Source organism: Babylonia areolata, chromosome 28, assembly GCF_041734735.1.
Source record: "Babylonia areolata isolate BAREFJ2019XMU chromosome 28, ASM4173473v1, whole genome shotgun sequence".
Taxonomy (NCBI): domain Eukaryota; kingdom Metazoa; phylum Mollusca; class Gastropoda; order Neogastropoda; family Buccinidae; genus Babylonia; species Babylonia areolata.
In genome coordinates, this window is record NC_134903.1 from 1,857,828 (window position 1) to 1,882,827 (window position 25,000).

Genomic DNA, 25,000 nt, shown 5'->3' on the forward strand with positions numbered 1-25,000 from the left:
TACTGACTAACTCTCTATTGTCTGGTTTGCCTCTTGACTACTGAATGTAACTCTCTATTATATGGTTTGCCTCTTTACTACTCAATGTAACTCTCTATTGCCTGGTTTGCCTGTTTCATCCATTCAGTCCCTTCAGTGCACACAAAACTCTGCTGCCGGACTTGTTCTCAGAAAGAAAAGATCTGAGCACATCACTCTTCAATTGCAATATCTCCATTGGCTCCCTGTCTAACACAGAATAAAGTATAAGATCAGCACTCCATGTTATAAATGTAGTCACAAATCTGCCCCTTCCTATCTCTGTGGCTGCCTTCACCTCTACACTCCATCTCGCTCTCTACAATCGGCTTCGGATCCACTCTGTTTACGCATACCCAGATTCAAACACTCCACTGTTGGCCGTTTTTTCTGTCTATGGACCTTGCATTTGGAATGAACTTCCTCTTTCGCTTCGTCAGGTCTTCGCATTCAGCTCTTTCAAGTATGGCCTTAAAACCCACCTCTTCCCAAGATAGCCTCTCTTCCCTGCCTCTTCCTTGTCTTCAGTTTTTTCCAGTTTAGAGTCATGCATGTGCGTGATTGACTGGTTTGAAAGCGCTTTGATTTGTCTCTGTATAAGATTCAGCGCCATATAAATACTAAAACTACTTATCATTATCATCATTATTATCATTATCATTATTATCATTATCATTAGATGGGAAGAAGGAACCATACAGTGCAGGGTCATCCACTTCATGGAGTCTTTGGGAGTGTAGCTCAAATTCCTGACCAACACTGCAGGTGTGTGTATCTCTCAGTCTGGTGGACGCCAGGACAGGATAATGATGTGAAAAAGAAACAGTCTTGTCAGGTGAACCCAAACCTAAACGGGCCCCATGGCAACATCGTCATCACCCCCGTCATCTGTCATAGTCGTCAAAATAATAGAAAACAAAATATAGGAAATCCTGTGCGCGTGCACACGCGCGCGCGCGCGCGCGCGCACACACACACACACACACACACACACACTGCTACCCAATTCTGTCCCAGGTACTGTATGGTCCACTGTTTCTTGCTGGTTGTTGTTGTTTTATTATTATCCCAGCGGCGTCAGTACGCCAGCCCTTCAATCTGTCAGCCCATCATCACGACCCAAGCGTGGGGGATTCTATCAACACGGAGACCACGTGCTTGCTCCATCACGTGGGGACAGATGGCGCGCGCGCGTGACAGTGATCGGCCAGAGCAGATAGCCCACGCCATCGTGACGAAGGTCCTGGCTTCAGCACGACTCTGCTCAGCATATAACCCGCGCCAGCATCCTTCTCCAGCAACGTCTCTTCTTCGCTGAGCTAGCAGTAGCAGCAGTGCTGAGTGACTTGGACTTCTACAGCCGGGTGTGTATCTTCGTTGCTTGAACGAGAACAGCCAGCTACGAGGCGTCTCCTCCTCCAAAGTTTTGGGATCGTTTTGTCCATTGACAGTAATTCGTTCAGTTCACCGCTCTTCCGCCATGAGATCGCTGTGGTTTTCTGCTGCTGTCCTCCTGTCTGTGTGGGTCTGTGGTGAGTAGGACAGGGCTAGCATATATATATATATATATATGTGTGTGTGTGTGTGTGTGTGTGTGTGTGTGTTACAAAGAGAGGGGGAGAAAGAGAAACAGACAGACAGAGAGACAAAGACAGTGAAATACAGAAAGAGAGATACAGAACAGTTGAATGAGCCGAAATCTTTTTTTTTTCTGTTTTAATTGATTGAAGCAGACAATAAAATACTTTGAATTGAATTCAGTTGAATTGATATAAAGCCCAAACAGCACTTTGGGGTTTATTGTGGGTCAGACACCAGCTTCCTTTAACAATAAACAGGGAGGGGACCAGCTTCCTTTAACAATAAACAGGGAGGGGACCAGCTTCCTTTAACAATAAACAGGGAGGGGACCAGCTTCCTTTAACAATAAACAGGGAGGGCACCAGCTTCCTTTAACAATAAACAGGGAGGGCACCAGCTTCTTTAACAGCAGGGAGGGCACCAGCTTCCTTTAACAATAAACAGGGAGGGCACCAGCTTCCTTTAACAACAGGGAGGGCACCAGCTTCCTTTAACAATAAACAGGGAGGGCACCAGCTTCCTTTAACAATAAACAGGGAGGGCACCAGCTTCCTTTAACAACAGGGAGGGCACCAGCTTCCTTTAACAACAGGGAGGGGACCAGCTTCCTTTAACAATAAACAGGGAGGGGACCAGCTTCCTTTAACAACAGGGAGGGCACCAGCTTCCTTTAACAATAAACAGGGAGGGCACCAGCTTCCTTTAACAATAAACAGGGAGGGGACCAACTTCCTTTAACAATAAACAGGGAGGGCACCAGCTTCCTTTAACAATAAACAGGGAGGGCACCAGCTTCCTTTAACAACAGGGAGGGCACCAGCTTCCTTTAACAATAAACAGGGAGGGGACCAGCTTCCTTTAACAATAAACAGGGAGGGCACCAGCTTCCTTTAACAATAAACAGGGAGGGGACCAACTTCCTTTAACAATAAACAGGAAAAATAGAAAAAGAAAGAAAAGCAGATGTGTTGCATGAATGGGTTGGTCCACAGGCTTTAGCGCCCCCTGGAAACAGAGACAGAAATTGTGCCCACCTAGGGCCGTATTCAAGACAACAGTCATTTTACCTCAGGGCAAGTTATCTTCGACATGGTACAGACCCATGGGTATAGTTTAACATGAAGGTTAAGTTATCTTCATATTCAAGACATGCACTGTGCACTCAGGCAGCTAAACCATCGTCAATGATTAAAATCCCGGTGATTCCCTTCTGTGCATGTTCTTTTACTTCGCACAGCACCACAGTTCAGAGCAGTCAGAGAGTTCGCAAAACACGTGCTATCCGCAAAGCACGCCGGTTTTCCCTCAACAAAAACACAAAAGGATCCGCCATATTTACCTCTGCTTCGTGGGCAGTCACCTTTGGCAGATAATAATGGTAAATTGCTTATGGGTTTATTGACCCGTGGGTAGGCTCTCGTGTTCCTGAATACCGGATACTGCTTACAAGTTTGCCTTGCCTCAGGCAGATTACCCGCAGGTACACATTTACCCGTGGACACGATGGTCTCTTGAATACGGTCCCTAACGGGAGTATGCCATCCCAGTCAAAGACCTTCCATTCATTGCTCAAAATCTTCTTCAGAGAAATGATGATAGGAATTCAAAGGTTTTCAAAGAAACACCGTGATTTTTTTTTTAAAGGAGTGAAAAATCTTTGCAACCTCTACAGTTGTAAGTCCAAGGATTTAACTATTGTTTTATATTAGGTAAGCCATTGGTCGACTGGATTCTTAACTCAGTGTGTCATAAGTGGTTTGCTCTGAATCCTGGCCGCTTTGGAGGAAAGAGTTCAAAGTCATTTGAATAATATAGTATTCATATGGAGTTCCAAAGTATAGACATATAAATCCATCATGGACTGCTTTTTTTAAGTCATTGGGTTATGACTTTTCTGACTAAAGTATAGACATATAAATCCATCATGGACTGCTTTTTTGAAGTCATTGGATTATGACTTTTCTGGCTTTGATTGAGAACACTAGACTTGAACATTTGACATGACACAGGGGATGCTAGTTCACTGCCAATGTCGGGATGGCTGAGGACTCCACAGGGTACATAAATGCAGTCATATCGGCATATAACTGGTTCTCTCCCTCAGAGAGAATTCAAATGGCCCCCAACTGCAGTCTGTGAAGGATGTCGGTCATCAATTTCACATTTCCCCCTTTTTTTTTATATACAATATATATTGTTGCCATGTTATTTGAATATTGGAAGGGTTGTTTGGTTGTTATCCGCACTTGTTTTCCTTCACTGTCAGTATATCCTTAATTTCGTCAACCAGTGGTGGATAGCATCTCTTCGGAGATCTTCACTATTAGTATATCCTTAATTTCACCAACCAGTGGTGGATAGCATCTCTTTGGAGATCTTCACTATCAGTGTATCCTTAATTTCGTCAACCAGTGGTGGATAGCATCTCTTTGGAGATCTTCACTATCAGTGTATCCTTAATTTCACCAACCAGTGGTGGATAGCATCTCTTTGGAGATCTTCACTATCAGTGTATCCTTAATTTCGTCAACCAGTGGTGGATAGCATCTCTTCGGAGATCCAAGTAAAGTCTGCTGTACACGACACTTTCCCGGAGTCAGTGCTGTTTGGCTGTCAATGCTGACCACCGTGCTCAGTATACTTCTTCTTCTTTCTTCCTTCTTCCTTCGTGGGCTGCAACTCCCACGTTCACTCTTATGTACACGAGTGGGCTTTTACGTGTATGACCGTTTTTACCCTGATATGTAGGCAACCATACTCCGTTTTCGGGGGTGTGCATGGTGGGTATGTTCTTGTTTCCATAACCCACCGAACGTTGACAAGGATTACGGGATCTTTAACGTGCGTATTTGATCTTCTGCGTGTGTATAAACATATATATACGTATGTATGTGTGTGTGTGTGTGTGTGTGTATATATATACATATACAGAGAGTAAGAGAGACACACAGAGAGGGTGAAACGGGGGCACAGATATAGAGACAGAGAGAGAGAGAGAGAGAGGTGTCTTTCTGTCCTTGTACACGTCTGCTTTACGTCTCCACATGTGTGTGTGTGGATGTGTGTGTGTGTGTATTTGTGTGTGTGTGTGTGTGTGTGTGTGTGCAGACGTCAGCACAGCCCCAGCCAGTATGGAGAAGGAGGACAGGTTGCTGGGAGGGTATTCCATCACGGACTTCAGCCTTTACCCGTTCTATGTGGAGGTGATTCATGGCTCCTTCCACCATTGTCCTGGCGTCCTCTATGACGAAAGCACCGTCATCACAGTGGCTCACTGCTATGACAATGTGTACGCTGCTCTACCTCTCGTTCTAGCTGTTGTTGTTGTTCTTCTTCTCCTTCTTCTTCTTCTTCGTCTTGTTGTTGTTCTTGTTGTTGTCGTTGTTGTTGTTGTTCTTCTTCTTCTTGAATAGCAGTTTCTGTTCTAAATGCATCACATTTTTAAAAGCAACCATAGATATATATTCTAATTTAACACAGTTAAGAAATATTAGTTCCAAAATAAAAACTCCAATACAACTTTGTAAAAAGTGGATGTGCAAATATACAAAGATAAAATTAGAAAACAGAATTAATGTTGAATGTGCAAAGAAAAAAGAAAGTACACTGCTTCGAGCCCTGTGACACATGAGGTCGTCACCAATGATGCCCACTGTGACACATGAGGTCACCAATGATGCCCACTGTGACACATGAGGTCGTCACCAGTGATGCCCACTGTGACACATGAGGTCGTCACCAATGATGCCCACTGTGACACATGAGGTCACCAATGATGCCCACTGTGACACATGATGTCACCAATGATGCCCACTGTGACACATGATGTCGTCACCAATGATGCCCACTGTGACACATGATGTCACCAATGATGCCCACTGTGACACATGATGTCGTCACCAATGATGCCCACTGCTGCCTGTCTGCTGCTTCGTGCTGTCTCGGCAGGCCTCCTCCATGTGTTGAACCCCTGAGCACCATGTCTCCCTTTTGTTTCATCTATTGATTGATTTATTGATTTATATTCATTTGTTCATCCACCTTTCTGTTTTATTTATGTCAATTATTATTTTCTAATACAGGCTATATTTTGTCTTGAACACCATGACATTTCCTCTATATATGTGTGTGGTTCGTCCGTCGGGATCGACGAGGACCATCTAGTCATCCTGGAGGTGGGTGGGTTGGGCTCTGTGGGTGTGCAGATGACTGGTCAGGCCAATCCGCGCCCGGAAGGTTCTGACGCAGTGTGGACAGGGGATGGTGGCAGCTGTTGGGGACTTGCTGGCACTGCTTTTCCTGGCCTGTCTGCGATGCTCTGCTGCAGCAATTCTGTTGGCCTCAAAGGATTTGGCGCCTTTGTGGACAGCTGAACGCCACTTTGGTCTGTCCATTGCATTCAGCTCCCATGTGTCGTGGCTGATGTTGAAGGCCTTCAGAGAAGCTCTCAGAGTGTCTTTGAAGCGCTTCTTTTGGCGTCCACGGGAGCGCTTGCCATGTTGGAGTTCGCCGTACAGCAGTTTCTTGGGGAGCCGATGGTCTGGCATGCGAACTACATGGCCTGCCCAGCGCAGCTGGGCCTGCATCAAGATGGTGTAGATGCTGGGCAAGTTTGCACGAGTTAGCACCTCTGTGTCAGGGATCTTCTCTTGCCACTTTATGCCGAGAAGTTTTGGCGTGGCGTGTGTAGACCGTCCATGATTCACATCCATAGAGCAGTGTGGTGAGAACTATGGCCTTGTATACTTTGAGCTTCATCTCCAGGGTGATGCCTCTCCTGTTCCAAACGTTCTTATGGAGTCTGCCGAAGGCAACGCTGGCTTTGGCGAGCCTGGCATTCACCTCGTCGTCGATGACAACTGTGCGAGAGAGTGTACTGCCCAGGTATGTGAACTTGTCCACCGCATTCAGTCGTTGCCCGTTGATGAAGATGTTTGGTTCAACGTAAGGCTTTCCTGGAGCTGGCTGGTGCATCACCTCAGTCTTCTTTGTGCTGATTGTGAAGCCAAAGTTGTCACAGGCAGCAGAGAACCTGTCGACGCTGTGTTGCATGTCAGCTTTGGAGGCAGCGTTGAGAGCACAGTCATCAGCAAACAGGAAGTCGTTGACGGTGTCTGTCCTCACCTTTGTTTTTGCTTGAAGCCTCCTGAGGTTGAAGAGTGAGCCATCTGTGCGGTACCTGATGCCAATGCCTATGTCAGCGTCTCCGAAGGCATCTGTCAGCATGGCTGAAAACATGAGACTGAACAGGGTGGGGGCAAGAACACACCCTTGCTTGACTCCGTTGGAGACAGGGAATGGTTCTGAAGTCTCTCCGTTGTCTTGGACTCGGGCCAGCATCCCATCGTGTAGTTGCCGTATGATGGTGATGAACTTTCTGGGACAGCCGTACTTCGCCATGATTCTCCAAAGGCCATCTCTGCTAACAGTATCGAAGGCCTTGGTCAGATCGACATAGGTGGAGTAAAGGTCGGCGTTCTGTTCCTGACACTTCTCCTAGAGCTGCTTGGCAGCAAACACCATGTCGATAGTCCTGCGTTCTTTCTGGAAGCCACACTGGCTCTCTGGTAGGAGACCTTGCTCAAGGTGCACTATGAGATGGTTGAGTAGCACTCTGGCCAGAGTTTTGCCTGCAACGGACAGCAGGGATATTCCACGATGGTTTTCATAGGCCTGACGATTTCCTTTGCGCTTGTACAGGTGTATGATGGAAGCGTCTTTGAAGTCCTGTGGAACTGCCTCATGCTGCCAGATGAGCTGGAACAGCTGATGAAGCTTCTCAGTCAGCGCCATGCCACCTTCTTTGTAGACCTCAGCTGGAATGGAGTCTGAGCCAGGGGATTTGCCATTGGATAGAAGACGGATAGCTTTCTGGGTCTCCTCCAAAGTTGGAATGGCATCCAACGACTCACTGACTGGCACCTGGGGGAGTCGGTCGATAGGCTTCATCATTGATGGTGGAAGGGCGGTTCAGTACGCTGTCAAAGTGTTCAGCCCATCTCTCAAGGATTCCGTCCTTGTCAGTGATTAGGGTAGAACCATCAGCACTGAGGAGTGGAGCAGATCCGGAGGTGGTGGGACCGTAGACTTCTTTCAGGCCGTTATAGAAGTTCTTCATGTTCCTGTCTGCAAAGCCCTGGATCACATCAGCTTTGTTGCTCAACCAGGAATCCTGCACTGCCGCAGCTTCAGCTGGATGGTGCTGCGTGCGCTTTTCAGTATGTCTTTCTTTGACTGTGACTTGGGATCTTCAGTGTGAGCTCTGTAGGCTTGGCGTTTGTCTTCCAGTAGCTGCTTGATCTCAGTGCAGTTCTCATCAAACCAGTCTTTGTGCTTCCTGGCAGAAGGATCCAGGCACTCCATGGCGGTGTTGTACACCGTCTCATGCAGTGCGCCCTATGCTGCCTCCACATTCTGGTTGTCCAGCACGGTGGACCCAAGGCGTTCCTCCAGGATGTCAGCAAAGCTCTGCTTGATGTTGCCTAGCTCCAGCTTGTTTGGGTGCTTTCATGCCCTGAGGCCGTCTCTTGGGCTGGATGCGGAGGTTGAGTTTGGAGACGATAAGGCGGTGGTCTGTCCAGCACTCGGCGCCGCACATGGCCTTCGTGACTCGTACGTCCTGCCTGTTCCTCTTCCTGACGATGACAAAGTCAATGAGATGTCAATGCACAGAGCGAGGATGCATCCATGACGTCCTGTTACGGGTAGGGAGGCAGAAGACGGTGTTTGTGACAAGAAGGTCGTGCTCGACACATATCTGGAGAAGTAGCTGACCATTGCTGTTACAGTTGCCAACCCCATGCTTCCCAATCACGCCTTCCCAGGAGGTGCTGTCACACTAATGTAACAGAATGTCAATTTACGACACAGTGAGCAATGCATTGCATGTACCGTTTGACTACGCTCTGCAAGGGTATTTCAACAAACAAACAACACTAAACAAACGTAGAATAACGTGTAGAACATGACGCCTCAGTTCTTAACTAAAGGTACATATTGGCAGTTCTACTACAGGTACAATGCCATATGATTATCTACGACTTCTCAATAGCTTTTCAAAAATATAAAAAGAACAGCAGAGGAGGTAACTGCTGTCCCGACTATCTGGGCTAGAATATTTGATTATAGTGGAGAGAGTCTTGCCCAAGTTACGTCCCCACTCTCTCGGCCAAGAGGGTTTAAGGACAGTCGGCGTTGGGGATGATTCCCAAAGGCCAACTAGCCCCTTAGGCTGCAGCACTAAGAGCCAGTGCAACTTTGCCTCCTAGATTGAGAGTCATAGTCCTTCACAAAAGACTAAGCTGTAAATGATTTCCTATTGCAATGGAGAAACCATTGATAATGCAGCTCTCACTTTGCTGCTGGCACAACTATAAGCTTATGTCAGTCTATATTATAAGCTGAGTGTTGGCAAAAAATCGTGATAATGCATTTCCTTTACATATATCTGTTTTTCTATTGTGTACTTTTTTTCATATAGTTCAGTAATACATGCGTGTAAAACTGGTTTGACCTTCTTACTTCTGCATCTGTCTACGAAAAAAGAGAGCTGCCTCGTTTCGTTTTTTCATCAGTACCAGATACGATAACCTCGAGGCTGAAGAACAACTTTCACAATTTCCACATATTTTTTGTCTTTCATCTTATTTTCGAGCTGAAGCCAGAACAATCGTATAACTTGGCAAAACCACAAATATTGTTGCACTGCATCTTTTTCAGTGTCACAAGAATTACATCTATCGTTTTCAGTATCGTCCATTTTAGAAATATTAATCGACACTAAAATTCTATGACAGAGTTTGAGTTGAAACCATTGCATCTGTATTAATGTTCCTTATCTTTCTTAATACAGCCATCACTCCAGTGCTTGCCTAAAAGCCTGAACATTAGGTACTCCTGTTCCTCCGTTTTCTGCGTCACACACCGCAGACACTCATTTTATCTTGTTTTGTTGTTGTTGTCCCAGACAAAATGAAAGCACGTCTTAAAGTTGTTTTATGTCAATGTCAATTGTTTTGGCAACTATACCCATAAGTAAACCAATTTCGATCATTAAAAAAAACATATAAAAACAAGATTCAAGCAGTACAACTCTGCCCAGATGTATCCATATCCTTTTTGAAGCCTTAAAAATTTCTGATTCTTTGAGTTGCCCCTAATTTCCATAAAGGCGTTATAAGCTAACAAAAACTTAATTGACCTTTCCACTTTCCACTGCAATCAATAAATGCAGAGTATGTCACTGGGTTCCCGAGCAGCAGAGTATTTTTCGAGGTGATATGTACACGTGAACAGTGCGTGTCAACAATGGCGTCTGACCCAGTTTCTTCCCAGTTACAAAACAGACAAATCAGGCGACAAAGCCAACGTTTTACAGCGTTGAAAGTTCTGGAACTGCTTCAAACAGAACGTTCTGATGTTGATGAGTAAGGTGATGACAGTGATGAAGAACATGAAAGATTATCAAACACTGTCTTAACCAACATTGGTTTCTTTGTATCATGTATATTGCTGAAATACGGAAGTTGCAAAACTATGTTTCTTTATTTGTATCATGTATATTGCTGAAATACGGAAGTTGCAAAACTATGTTTCTTTATTTGTATCATGTATATTGCTGAAATACGGAAGTTGTAAAACTATGTTTCTTTGTGGTCAATTTCAGTGTAACCGGATATCTCACTGCACGGTGCGGCGGTCCTCAACACAGAGCTATTGAGGAAATCATCCTGGTGAGTGTGTCTGTCTACACTGTTTGTTTATGTACGTGTGTACGTATGCAACAGCAAAGTGAGAGCTGTATGATCAATGGTTTCTCCATTGCATTCAAAACTAGATGAAATAAGTAACAATTGAACGCTGACAAAACTGAAGCAATGATCATTGGAACTAAACAAAAACTATCTTCCATCACAGTGACACAGTCAAACGTGACAGTACATCCATCCCCCTTTCCAGCTCAGTCAGGAACCTCGGCGTTGTCCTTGACAACACACTGTCAACGCAAAAGAATATCAGTCAGGCACGTCAATCCTGCTGCTGTCAGTTGCAGCGCATCAGTCCCCTTCAGAAATATCTGTCCACCGACGCAACATACAGACTTGTCCTTTCTCTCATTCTCTCTCGTATTGACTACTGTAACTATCTGTTGTCTGGATTGCCTGCTTCATCCATTCTGTCCCGTCAGCGCATACAAAACTATGCTGCCCGACTCGTCCTCAGAATGAAAAGATCTGAGCACATCACTCCTCTTTTGCAACATCTCCATTGGCTCCCTGTCTCACACAGAATAAAGTACAAGATCAGTACTCTATGTTATAAATGTGTGTACAAATCTGTGGCTGACTTCACCTCTACACTCCATCTCGTTCTCTACGATCGGCTTCGGATCCACTCTGTTTACGCATACCCAGATTCAAACACTCCACTGCCGGCCGCCGTTCTTTCTCTGTCTCTGGACCTTGCATTTGGAATGAACTTACTCTTTCGCTTCGTCAAGTCTCCGCACTCAACTCTTTCACGTCTGGCCTTAAAACCCACCTCTTCCCAAAATAGCCTCCCTTCCCTGCCTCTTTCTTGTCTTCAGTTTCTCCAGTTTGAGAGTTATGCATGCGTGTGATTGACTGGTGCGAAAGCGGTTTGGTTTGTCTCTGCACAAGATTCAGCGCGAAATGATTATCATTATTATCATTATCATCATTATTATCATGATTATAATGGGAAGTATGGGTGTACGTATATATGTTACATGCGTCTCTCTCTCTCTGTCTCTCTCTCTCTCTCTCTCTCTCTCTCTCTCTCTCTCTGCACACACACACACACACACACACACACACACACACACACACACACACACACAATGTATACACACACACATGTTTACAAATACAACACACACATGTTCACACACACACACACACACACACACACACACACACACACACACATATATATATATATATATGATGACTGACCAGGTAGAAAAGTGACCACTGATCACCCACTCTGTATCATTATGCAAGTTAAGCAGACTGCAAAGACAATCGCGTGTGCTGCGAAACAGATCGGCTCAAATCAAGCTAATTCTGATAAGAAGTGTGTTTCTTACAAGGTGTTCAATAATATATTTCTAAATTATTCCTGAACCGATTTACGTCGGATAGGTCGCAAAAGAAAGAGCTCAACACCTACTTTCTAATGAGTATAAAATGAAATGTTGATTATCTAAGATGAATTTATAATCTTAATTTAAGTCACCTGAAAAGGGTCAGTTTTAGCAAGCTCGTCGCTGAAACTAACAAACTGCGTTAAAACAGTTTAACGTAGGCAAACATAAATGAAACAGATTTAAAGATGGAATTGCGACGATTCTGCCAGTATATAATACTTGCAGTTTACTGATCCGAAAAAAGAGATATTAATTAAATACCCTGCGTCAGAAACACAGATGTCAGCTCACCCAATTGATTACCATGCTGGTAATAGAGTGATGTGTGGCGAGGCAAAATGACGTAAGCTTTGCGTCAGTTGAAATCTTTAGACTGACGAACCATGCAACTGAAATCAAGTAAGCTTCTAGCTGATTAAAGTGTGTGTGTAAGCACAACAAATATAATATTACAGTGAATGATACAGACACTTGATCTAATAAATGATTGGAGCCTTTGTCTAAAAGAGGATTTGCATTCAAACCGGGAATGGCGTCACACATTCTGTGCGAGTCGTTGTAGACCGGCAAGTCAGTTGCGAAAACGGTGTCTACTGTTGCTGTTGTGGTAAACAGTGAAGCCAGCCTAGCGCTTGGCTACTCTCACACACACACACATACACACACACATACATATATATATACCTTTATGTGTGTGTGTGTGTGTGTGTGTGTGTGATAAACTAGCACAGGAAACGAACTTGACAGGGTGGTAGGAATGAATGAGACCTTTAAAGTCACCCCTTTATATTGGTGTGGTAATCAGGATCAGAGGACTACGGCAAACAAAAAGTAAGATAAAGACCGTGGTGTGCCCCAAATCTTATCTTCTTTGATCTTCTGACTGGTTATGGGTACAGTATGATCCCCAGAGAAATTCAAAATCAGAGGTTAAAGGTCAAGGTCACAACCTGGCATCTGATATCAATAGGAAATATTTCTGCGAGAGAGGTCTGCTATGTAATCTTTGGCAGACTTGGTAAAAAAGATTACTTGTGGTGAAAGCGAAACCATGAAAAGAAACAAAAGTCAAAGATCAAGGTCACAACATGACTCCCCTAGGAAAATGTGAAGCCCCAGAAGGTCATAAATAAGAAGTTTGGTTTTTTTCCGATTTTCATACAACATGGTATACCAATGCTGTGTAAAATTCTGTGTCAAAGGTAAAGGTCACATCAGTGTATCTTTTAACCATATTACCCATGATGATTGTGCATGACTTTTTTTTTCTCTCGTCGTTTTTTTCATACCACAAGTTAGTCTTGAAGGCCTTGCCTCTCTCGTTAAGGGTTTTTTTTTAAATATGATTTTATTTCTTCTTTTTTTTTTCTTTTTATGTTAACGTTTCACACAAACATGGAACAGGGTCTCAAGGCACGATCAGTGCGTTGGATCTATGCGAAGATCAGGCATTGACTCAAAACAAAAAATATATATATATTTATATATATGTGTGTACATATATGTTGTTGGGTTTTTTTGTTGTTTTTTTAAAGCAGATGTGTTATAGCGTATATGGATCAGTATGCATGCTTTGACACCTCAACTGAAACTGTTGCAGTTGGTGCTGTTTTGTTGTTGTTGTTTGTTTGTGTCGTTTTTGTTGTTGTTGTTTTTTTCTTGATTATTTCTCCATCCCCTGTATTTTTTTGCTTTTTATTCTTTTTTCTGTCTCCCATCCCCAGCACCCGAACTTTACTGAGGTGGATTTCTTGCCGTTCAACGACGTGGCTCTACTGAAGCTGGCTGAGCCCTTTGATATGTCCGACTACTGTCAGATGGCCATTCTCCCTGACGATGACATTGACGATGACGACCTGCTCCAGGACTATGTCTACGTCATTGGTCGTAATACCGGTATGTATTTGTATTTGTATCGAAGTGAATTTTGCTACATGATTTTGCCAGGGACAACACTTTTGTTGCCGTTGGTTCTTTTACGTGCGCTGAATGCATGCTGCACACAAGACCTCGGTTTATCATCTCATCCGAATGACTAGCGTCCAGACCACTACTTAAGGTCTAGCGGAGGGCGAGAAAATACAGGCGACTGCCGGTGTGATTCGAACCAGTGTGCTCAGATTCTCTCGCTTTCTATGCGGACTGTATCCCTCACGTTGTCACTGGCACCATTAATACTGCTGCTGCTGCTGCTGCTGCTACTGTTGCTGCTGCTGCTGCTGCTGCTACTACTACTGTTGCTGCTGCTACTGTTGCTGGTGATGATGATGATGATACTGATGATGATGGTGATGATGATGATAATGATGATAAAAATTATAATGATAATAACAATAATAATAATAACAATGATGATAATAAGGTGGTGTTCGTTTAGAGCTTATCCTGCAGCTTTTAGTGCATTCAGGCAATGCATCCAGTATAAATAAGAGACATGGTTCCTCGGTCCTTGACATCTTTCACAATCATGTTGACCAGGGCTCAATATTCCATCGTCATCATCGCAACACCTCTTTCGATTAGTTTGTCTGCAAGTGTGCGTGAGTGTGTGTGTGTGTGTCTGTGTGTGTGTGTGTGTGTGCGTGTGTAGGCGTATGTGTGTGTGTTTCTTTGTGTGTGTGTGTTGGGGGAGGGGGGGGTTGTGTGTGTGATAAAGTCTTAGCTCGGGTGACATCCTCTAGTGAGTTTGGAAATGGCACATACTCTGTCACGACTTGGTTTAAAAAAAAAAGCAAAAAAAAAGCATGTGCATTTGCTTGCCCAAGAAGATGGCGAAGAAGAAGAAAATGAAGTGTTTATATGAGGAAGAAAAACAGGGAATACTTGAAAAATACATTGCCCTGGTCAAGTTAATTACGTTTCGTTTCGGTTACAAAAAAGCAGAAAACAACACACACACACACACACACACACACACACACACACACACACACACACACACACAAAACAAAAACAAAACAAACAAACAAAACACACACACACAAACACAACACAAACACGCAAGCGAACATACAACCAAACATGGAAAAGACAGCAGCCCTCACTGACTTCATGAACTGCTTCCCGGACCATGACGGAGGAGTGCTGGGGGCTGCCCCCATCCTGTTTTCTCCTCACTAACAATGGTACTAACCTGTGCATTCTATTGGACCAGACAAAAACCTAATTTTTGAGTTGTGGAAGATTTCAGCACAAGGGTTGAACCATTTACGGGTTAACTGGCCACAGCAGTCATTTAAGGCCTGTGCCAGGATGAATGACGGGCACAATAGCCGAGTGGTTAAAGCGTTTGACTTTCAATCTGATTGTCCCGGGTTCGAATCTCGGTAATGGCGCCAGGTGGGTGAAGAGTGGAGATTTTTCCGATCTCCCAGGTCAGCATATGTGCAGATCTGCTTGTGCCTGAACCCCCTTCGTGTGTATTCGCAAACAGAAGATCAAACATGCACGTTGAAGATCATGTGATCCATTGTCAGCGTTCGGTGGGTTATGGAAACAAGAAGATACCCAGCATGCACACCCCCGAAAACGGAGTATAGCTGCCTAAATGGCGGGGTAAAAACGGTCATACACGTAAACGCCCACTCGTGTACATACGAGTGAACGTTGGATCACGAACGAAGAAGAAGTAGAAGCACAAGGGGTTTTTTTTTGTTTTGTCACTGCAGTGTTGGTCAAGTAATTAGAGCAACACACCCAAAGACATATCCTTGAAGTGGATGACACTTGACTGTATGGTCCCAGTCTCCCCATTTAAGCCCACAGCACACTCAACTCTGGGTAGGAGCCGGCCATGGGGCGAAAAACCCACCTCCGCTGGGATTCGAACCCGCGTCCTCCCAGCCGTCAGTCCGCGACGCTAACCACTTCGCCACGGCGGCTGGTAAGAAGCACAAGGGTTGAACCTCTTGCAGGCTGACTGCCCGCTACAGTCATTTCAGGACCAGAGTTGAACCTCTTGCAGTGACTGCCCGCTACAGTCATTTCAGGACCAGAGTTGAACCTCTTCCAGTGACTGCCCGCTACAGTCATTTCAGGACCAGAGTTGAACCTTTTGCAGGCTGACTGCCCGCTACAGTCATTTCAGGACCAGAGTTGAACCTTTTGCAGGCTGACTGCCCGCTACAGTCATTTCAGGACCAGAGTTGAACCTCTTGCAGGCTGACTGCCCGCTACAGTCATTTCAGGACCAGAGTTGAACCTCTTGCAGGCTGACTGCCCGCTACAGTCATTTCAGGACCAGAGTTGAACCTCTTGCAGGCTGACTGCCCGCTACAGTCATTTCAGGACCAGAGTTGAACCTTTTGCAGGCTGACTGCCCGCTACAGTCATTTCAGGACCAGAGTTGAACCTCTTGCAGGCTGACTGCCCGCTACAGTCATTTCAGGACCAGAGTTGAACCTTTTGCAGGCTGACTGCCCGCTACAGTCATTTCAGGACCAGGGTTGAACCTCTTGCAGGCTGACTGCCCGCTACAGTCATTTCAGGACCAGAGTTGAACCTTTTGCAGGCTGACTGCCCGCTACAGTCATTTCAGGACCAGGGTTGAACCTCTTGCAGGCTGACTGCCCGCTACAGTCATTTCAGGACCAGAGTTGAACCTCTTGCCGGCTGACTGCCCGCTACAGTCATTTCAGGACCAGGGTTAAACCTTTTGCAGGCTGACTGCCCGCTACAGTCATTTCAGGACCAGGGTTAAACCTTTTGCAGGCTGACTGCCCGCTACAGTCATTTCAGGACCAGGGTTAAACCTTTTGCGGGCTAACGCACTGATCTAAAAATAGATGGATAGCTCTTTGGCTAGGAAAGCTTGAGCCAACTGGACGCAATACTGACACTTGTACCCGGCTGTCAGACCGTTGAGAAGTCGTCTGCAAAGTGGTGGTAGTTTCTGAACTCTAACCATGTATCTTCGATATAAGTCGCGTTATGTATGCTCCCATGACATACCAAATGTTGTGTCTTGATCGATATCTGCCAATGGTTTATTAACCAAAGTTACAACAGGAAAACAGTGCAATGACACGTAGCGCAAATATGCTGTGGAGGCACACACAGGAATGTCAGCTTAACTAACGCCGCGAGCAAGCGAAAGCTTGCCGTTAAGCAGTCACCGTAGCCAACTGAGCGACTGGCTGCATAAGTATATGAAGTAACTGCTTCGCACTGTACTTTCATGAGTAGCATAATGGCTGATTCAACACTTCCACTGGCTTCAGTTAGCAAAGGGGCTCAAAGAAGGCATGGGCTATCCACCGCTTTTGAGACCAGTGGGGCTAACTGCCCACTGCAGTCATTTCAGGCTAACTGCCCACTGCAGTCATTTCAGGCTAACTGTCCACTGCAGTCATTTCAGGCCAACTGAGCGACTGGCTGCATAAGTATATGAAGTAACTGCTTCGCACTGTACTTTCATGAGTAGCATAATGGCTGATTCAACACTTCCACTGGCTTCAGTTAGCAAAGGGGCTCAAAGAAGGCATGGGCTATCCACCGCTTTTGAGACCAGTGGGGCTAACTGCCCACTGCAGTCATTTCAGGCTAACTGTCCACTGCAGTCATTTCAGGCTAACTGCCCACTGCAGTCATTTCAGGCCTTCACCAGGATGACAGGCGCAATAGCCGAGTGGTTTAAGCGTTGGACTTTCAATCTAAGGGTCCCGGGTTCGAATCACGGTAACGGCGCCTGGTGGGTAAAGGGTGGAGATTTTTCCGATCTCCCAGGTCAACATGTGTGCAGACCTGCTAGTGCCTGAACCCCCTTCGTGTGTATACGCACGAAGAAGATCAAATACGCACGTTAAATACCCGAAAATACCCAGCATGCATGAACCACGACAGAGTCATCGGCAAGTCGATGTTGGTCGTGTAACGGAAAGAAGAAGAAGACTTCACGGGGTTAACTTGGAGGGTCGAGGTGGGTGGGGGCGGGAGGGGGGGGGGTGCATTGTGCGCTATCACACCGGTGTTGTTTGTGACAGGGTGGCTGGGCTATGGACAGCCAGTGGAAGTGGCGCTGATGATCCAGCCCGACGGTGTTTGCAGCTCTTACTCTCTGGATTACGACGCTGACACACAGATGTGTCTGTTGAGCCCGAGCAACTATGAGGCAGTTTGTTTTGTGAGTGATCTGTGCTCTCTGAGCACTTTCTGTTTTTAATATCTTTCACATAAATAAGGGTTTTTTTGTGAGCTATCTGTGCTCTCTCTCTGAGCACTGTTTGTTTTAGACATCTTTCACATGAATAAGTGTTTGTTTTTTGTGAGTGATTCATGCTATCTGAACACTTTTCGTTTTTCACATCTGTCACATAAATAAAGCTTTCCTTTTTTCTGTCTTTTGTGTGTGTGTGTGTGTGTGTTGTGTGATCTGTGCTATTTTGTTTTTCACATCTTTCACATGGATAAGTTGGGTCTTTTTGTGTGCGTGAGTGAGCACTTTTTCTTTTTTGACATCTTTCACATGAATAAGGGTTTATTGTGAGTGATCTGTGTTATCTCAGCACTGTTTGTTTTTCACATATTTCACATGGATAAGGGTTTATTGTGAGTGATCTGTGTTATCTCAGCACTGTATGTTTTTCACATCTTTCACGTGGATAAGTGTTTATTGTGAGTGATCTGTGTTATCTCAGCACTGTATGTTTTTCACATCTTTCACATGGATAAGGGTTTATTGTGAGTGATCTGTGTTATCTCAGCACTGTATGTTTTTCACATCTTTCACGTGGATAAGGGTTTTTTTGTTTGCTGTTGTTGTTTTGTAAGTGATCTGTGCTATCTGAACACTTTTTGTTTGACATATTTCACATGAATAAATATTTTTTGTGAGTGGTCCGCGCTAGTTGAGCACTTTTTGTTTCAACTGGATAAATGTTTGACGAACACAGTGCATGATTTTGATCACGTCTTGCCTTGGTTGATGTAACAATGTTGTGCTTGTCAAATTATCCACCCTCTGTTAGTTGTTTGTTTGTTTGTGTGTGTGTTTGCGTGTGTGCGTGCGTGCTTCACACATGCGTACGTGTTTGTATGTGTACTTCCTTAAAACCCACCTCCTCCCACACAGCCTCCTTCTCCTGCCTCTTCCTTGTTTTCAGTTTTTCCCCAGTTTAGGGTTACGCATGGATTTGACTGACTGGTGTGAAAGCACTTTGATTTGTCTGCACAAGATTTAATGCTATATAGATAATCATTGTTATCATTATTATTATTATTATTATCATTATCATCATCATTATTATTGTTATTACACGACTTCATGTGTGAATGACGCTAAAATGTGTTGTGTACTGACCTAGTCACAAGAGGGAGAAGCTGCAGCAGCAGTGTGTTTTCTGACCCTTTACTATCCATGTTGCAGAGAGATGGAGATAATCATGTGTATGACCTCTGACTATCCATACTGCAGGGCTGTGCAGGTGGCCCTGGGTGTGACCTTTGACTATCCATGTTGCAAGGAGACGGAGGCAGCCCTGTGTATGGCTGCTGACTATCCATACTGTGGGGCTATGCAGACAGTCACATGCAAGATCACTGCCTATCCAAACTGCAGGGCTATGCAGGCAGTCACATGTGTGACCTTTGACTATCAATGTTGCAGGGAGACAGAGGCAGTCCTGTGTATGGCTGCTGGCTGTCCATACTGCAGGGCTCTACAGCAAGTCCTTTGACTATCCATGTTGCAGGGAGACAGATGCAGTCCTGTGTATGGCTGCTGACTATCCATACTGCAGGGGTCTACAGCAAGTCCTATGACTATCCATGTTGCAGGGAGACAGATGCAGTCCTGTGTATGGCTGCTGACTATCCATACTGCAGGGGTCTACAGCAAGTCCTATGACTATCCATGTTGCAGGGAGACAGATGCAGTCCTGTGTATGGCTGCTGACTATCCATACTGCAGGGCTCTGCAGCAAGTCCTATGACTATCCATGTTGCAGGGAGACAGAGGCAGCCCTGTGTATAACCACTAACTATCCATACTGCAGGGCTCTGCAGCAAGTCCTATGACTATCCATGTTGCAGGGAGACAGAGGCAGCCCTGTGTATGACCACTGACCGTCCATACTGCAGGGCTCTGCAGGCAGTCCTGTGTGTGACCTTTGACTATCCATGTTACAGGGAGACGGAGGCAGCCCCGCTATGTTGGCTGACAACACAATAGTGGGCCTGGTGTCATGGGTCTTCAATCGATGCTGGTTTGACAGCAGGTAATGAGTCAGTACTCTGCCAAACACTCCAAATGAGTGTAACCCCTACTCTGCCAAACATTCCAGATGAGTGTAACCCCTACTCTGCCAAACATTCCAAATGAGTGTAACCCCTACTCTGCCAAACACTCCAAATGAGTGTAACCCCTACTCTGCCAAACACTCCAAATGAGTGTAACCCCCTAACTGTTGATACCCAGTGAAATGACACACCAGTGTCGCAAGAATTTGAAGAACAACAGTTGCTATATCCGTGTTACAATTGTGTGGGGGTTTTTTTGTTTGTTTGTTTTAAGTAGATTTGTTAACTTTGCTGGACAAAGTTAGTGAAGTCCAAAGAGGAATAACAACAACAACAACAATAATAATAATAATAAGTAGTAGTATTGGTAGTAGTGGTGGTGGTGGTGGTGGTATTGTTATTATTGTTGTTGTCATTATCATAATCATCATTATCATTATTGTTATCATTAATGTTATTATTATCACTACCGTTATTATCACAAAACATTGTGGTCAGACCATATGTTCACCATTTCATGGGATATCATGACAAGGAAATAGCAGCAAGCACAAAGAAAATCACCACAACACCATCAGTCTTTATGCAGAATCCTTTCTGTTAGTCACCGATAGTCTTTCTTTAGAGAATCCTTTATGTCAGTCACTGCCAGTCTTTCTGTGCAGAATCCTTTATGTCAGTCACTGCCAGTCTTTCTGTGCAGAATCCTTTATGTCAGTCACTGCCAGTCTTTCTGTGCAGAATCCTTTCTGTTAGTCACTGATAGTCTTTCTGTGCAGAATCCTTTCTGTCAGTCACTGCCAGTCTTTCTGTGCATAATCCTTTCTGTTAGTCACTGATAGTCTTTCTGTGCAGAATCCTTTCTGTTAGTCACTGATAGTCTTTCTGTGCAGAATCCTTTCTGTTAGTCACTGATAGTCTTTCTTTAGAGAATCCTTTCTGTTAGTCACTGCCAGTCTTTCTGTGCAGAATCCTTTCTGTTAGTCACTGCCAGTCTTTCTGTGCATAATCCTTTCTGTCAGTCACTGCCAGTCTTTCTGTGCAGAATCCTTTCTGCCAGTCTTTCTGTGCAGAATCCTTTCTGTTAGTCACTGCCAGTCTTTCTGTGCAGAATCCTTTCTGTTAGTCACTGCCAGTCTTTCTGTGCATAATCCTTTCTGTTAGTCACTGCCAGTCTTTCTGTGCATAATCCTTTCTGTCAGTCACTGCCAGTCTTTCTGTGCAGAATCCTTTCTGTTAGTGACCAATAGTCTTTCTGTGCAGAATCCTTTCTGTTAGTGACCAATAGTCTTTCTGTGCAGAATGCTTTCCGTTAGTGACCAATAGTCTTTCTGTTCAGAATGCTTTCCGTTAGTGACCAATAGTCTTTCTGTGCAGAATCCTTTCCGTTAGTGACCAATAGTCTTTCTGTTCAGAATCCTTTCCGTTAGTGACCGTTGTAGATTTTGTCTTGCAGCTTGATTGTGTGATGGCTTATTGTTGGCTTTGCATCGCAGTCTGAATGTTTGAGCGATGAATCATTGTTGATCTTGTTTCGCAATCTGAATGTTTGAGCAATTAATCATTGTTGATCTTGACTTGCAGTCTGAATGTTTTAGCGACGAATCATTGTTGATCTTGTTTTGCAGTCTGAATGTTTGAGCGACGAATCATTGTTGACCTTGTCTTGCAATCTGAATGTTTGAGCGATGATTCATTATTGAATTTTGCCTCGTCACCTGAAGGTTTGAGCGATAACTATTGTTGATCTTGTCTTGCAGTCTGAAGGTTTGAGCGATAACTATTGTTGATCTTGTCTTGCAGTCTGAAGGTTTGAGCGATAACTATTGTTGATTTTGTCATGCAGTCTGAAGGTTTGAGCGATGAACTATTGTTGATTTTGTCATGCAGTCTGAAGGTTTGAGCGATAACTATTGTTGATTTTGTCATGCAGTCTGAAGGTTTGAGCGATGAACTATTGTTGATTTTGGTCTGTAGCGTTCCATCCTACTTCACTCGCTTGTCGTCATACATGGACTGGATCGAGGAGGCTGCCGAAGGCGAGGATTAAGTCCGCATCCTGACCCACATCCACCACACAGTCCTTACGAGTCTCTGCATCTCCGTCTGTGAACTGTACCTGTCCTCATCATCAACGTCTGTGAGCTGTACCTGTCCTCATCATCAATGTCTGTGAGCTGTACCTGTCCTCATCATCAATGTCTGTGAGCTGTACCCGTCAGTCCGTCGTTCATCAGCACCAACAACACCACCACCCTGGAAAACAATGCTTTTGCCCTGTCAGGAAATGGATGGATAAATGAATAAATAGATAAATATATAAATAAACAAATAAATATATTCTTTTAAAAGATAAAGAATTGTAAACCACGTTACAAAACGTTTGCGTATTATAACTAACTTACTAGTTAACTAACAAATAAATAGATAAATAAATAAATACATATATATATATATATATATATATATATATGAATATGTAAATGAATGAAATAAAGAGATAAAGAATTGCAAACCACTTTACAAAACCTTTGCACAATGATGCAAAGGGCGAGGAAAGTTTACAGCCTCAGCCTGTATTGTTTTTTGTGTGTGTTTTTGTTTTTTGGCAACATTGATATTCTAGACGGCAGCCACCAATGATAAAATCACTGGGGTTCTTCTGGATCCCAGAGCTGATGCTGAACCACTTGTTGTTGTTGATGTTGTTTCTAAAGATTTGAGCAACCACATCAACGAAATAAATTGATCAAGAGAAAGATACAGGAGTTGGTTTTGGTTCCTTTGATTTCCTGTCCTGAAAAAAATGCTCAGGGGAAAGACAGAGGTGTTAGTTATGGTTCCTTTGATTTCCTGGTCGTTGTCTTTGGACACGGTCTTCAAAACTATAGTGCGATGTCAAAGTGTATTTTTATGAAGAATTTGTTTTTCTGTGGACATTTCACTGTTTTCCAAGTGTCATTGCCATTGTCTGTAGCTATCACTACCAACGTTGCTCGGTGTCTGAACGTAACCCAATTGTAGCATCGTTTCTGAACGCAGCTGCTTTGCAGCCTCGTTCTGATCTCTCTGGCCACAGGCATCCCGACGGACGGACCTGTCCGAGTAAGTGTCCACCTCCTTCATGTGTCCTCAGGCGGGGAAGGGGGGGGGGACAGGGGGGTTAGGGAGTCTCCACCTCCTTCATGTGTCCTCAGGTAGGGAAGGGGGGAGGACAGGGTGGTTAGGGAGTCTCAACCTCCTTCATGTGTCCTCAGGTGGGGAAGGGGGGAGGACAGGGGGGTTAAGGAGTCTCCACCTCCTTCATGTGTCCTCAGGTGGGGAAGGGGGGAGGACAGGGGGTTAGGGAGTCTCCACTAGCTAACTACACAAGCAAGGAGGGTTTTGACGCCAATGTGCACAAAAGCGCGTAGTTTAGAAAATCAGAAGATGACAAACTTGTAAAAAAAAAAAACACACAAAAATCAAGATTTAAAAAAAAAACAAATTTCTTTCCTGTGGTGCGAATCCAGTATTCAATGTGCTCTTCAGGAAGGTACAGACAGATCAGAAAGTGTGTGCACAGTGCGTGAATGTAATAAGAATGAAACCAAAGCATGCTGGACATGAACCGGAGCTTAGGTGAAAAAACGAACTTTTCAAAGAAAAAGAAAAATATAATCCCAACGAACAAGACCCCCACCCCCAAAAAAATGATGCATCAGTTCACTCTAACCCCATAACCCCATTCACTCCCCCCTCCCCCCCGACCCCCCTAATAAAAAGGGATCAGGTTAAGGTAGAAAAATGATGCATCAGTTCATTCTAACCCCATTCACTCCCCCCCCCCCTCCCCCCCGACCCCCCTAATAAAAAGGGATCAGGTTAAGGTAGAAAAATGATGCATCAGTTCATTCTAACCCCATTCACTCCCCCCCCTCCCCCCCCGACCCCCCTAATAAAAAGGGATCAGGTTAAGGTAGAAAAATGATGCATCAGTTCATTCTAACCCCACTCATCACACACCCCCTCACCCCCCACCCCTCGTTTCTCGGACAGAGTCGGTAGCTTCTGGAGTCTGTGGGATCTTGGAGAGAATGTTCTCTCGCTCATTTCATTTTCTCTCTCTACTCTCAACTCTATGTCAGCATTAAAAAAAAAAAAAAGTGCACTCCAGTGTTTGTTAAGTCTGGCTTTTGTTGGCACGGCGCCTGAATTCTGTTTTAAAGTGTGTTCGAATTGAACTACACTCCCACCCCCCACCTATTTTTTTGTGGGTTTTTTGTTTATTTGTTTGTTAATCAAAAGCTTCTGTTAAATCAGAAGTTGTGACGTCCAGTCCTAACGGAGTATTTCAATATTTCTGCCATTTGTTGGCCATTTTATGACGGTGTAGTTCAGTGTGACTGTTCACCAGCTGAAATTAATTCTGGAAAGTTGAAAAGGTTCGTGACTGTATTATCGTCACCTTTCCAGCCAAAACAGGTTTTTTAAATCGTAACTAGTGTAAACCAGTATTCATATATTAAAGTGTGTTTTCAGTCTAATGATTGAGCACACGTGAAAAACGTGTCAGCTTCTGATTCAGCCAGTGCTAGCCAGGGTGTTTGTTGTGTGCGTCACATGTCATTCAGTGTCAGACCAGACTTGCTGAAATAAATACACGAAGTGCAAAGGAGGACTTGCTGGGATATCATTGTGTGCTGAAGGAATGCACGTTTGTGTCTATATCTTCCTGTTTGTCTCTGTCTCTCCTAATCTGTGCACTGAAGGAATGAACGTTTGTGTCTATATCTTCCTGTTTGTCTCTCACTGTCTCTCCTCATCTGCATGCGTGTGTGCGTGCGTGTATATGTACATATGTACATGCAATGTGACGTGGTGTGTGTCACACACACCACACACACACACACACACAAAGATTCAAAGAAATTTAATCCTGTTGCCCCTTTTGGGGTGTGGAGGATACAGTTACAACAAACTCATTGAACCACACAGTCATGGCAGACACAGAGAGAC

At 44.5% G+C, this 25,000-nt stretch overlaps 1 protein-coding gene across 1 annotated transcript; it reads left to right on the forward strand.

Annotated features, from left to right (window-relative positions):
• Positions 1 to 1,309: 1,309 nt before the first annotated feature.
• LOC143302054 (chymotrypsin-1-like) lies at positions 1,310 to 22,397 on the forward strand. Its single transcript, XM_076616548.1, has 7 exons — positions 1,310 to 1,550; positions 4,708 to 4,888; positions 10,265 to 10,331; positions 13,492 to 13,663; positions 17,749 to 17,888; positions 19,892 to 19,980; positions 21,980 to 22,397. The coding sequence occupies exons 1-7, from the start codon at positions 1,499 to 1,501 to the stop codon at positions 22,050 to 22,052; spliced, it is 774 nt and encodes a 257-aa protein (XP_076472663.1). The 5' UTR covers positions 1,310 to 1,498; the 3' UTR covers positions 22,053 to 22,397.
• The last annotated feature ends 2,603 nt before the right edge of the window (positions 22,398 to 25,000 follow it).

Bases quoted from the DNA above. Each gene is read 5' to 3' on its own strand.
- LOC143302054 (XM_076616548.1), top strand. From the start codon at position 1,499: ATGAGATCGCTGTGGTTTTCTGCTGCTGTCCTCCTGTCTGTGTGGGTC. The intron at 10,332-13,491 runs GTGAGTGTGTCT...TCCCATCCCCAG, and splicing joins CTATTGAGGAAATCATCCTG to CACCCGAACTTTACTGAGGT. The intron at 17,889-19,891 runs GTGAGTGATCTG...TCCATGTTACAG, and splicing joins ACTATGAGGCAGTTTGTTTT to GGAGACGGAGGCAGCCCCGC.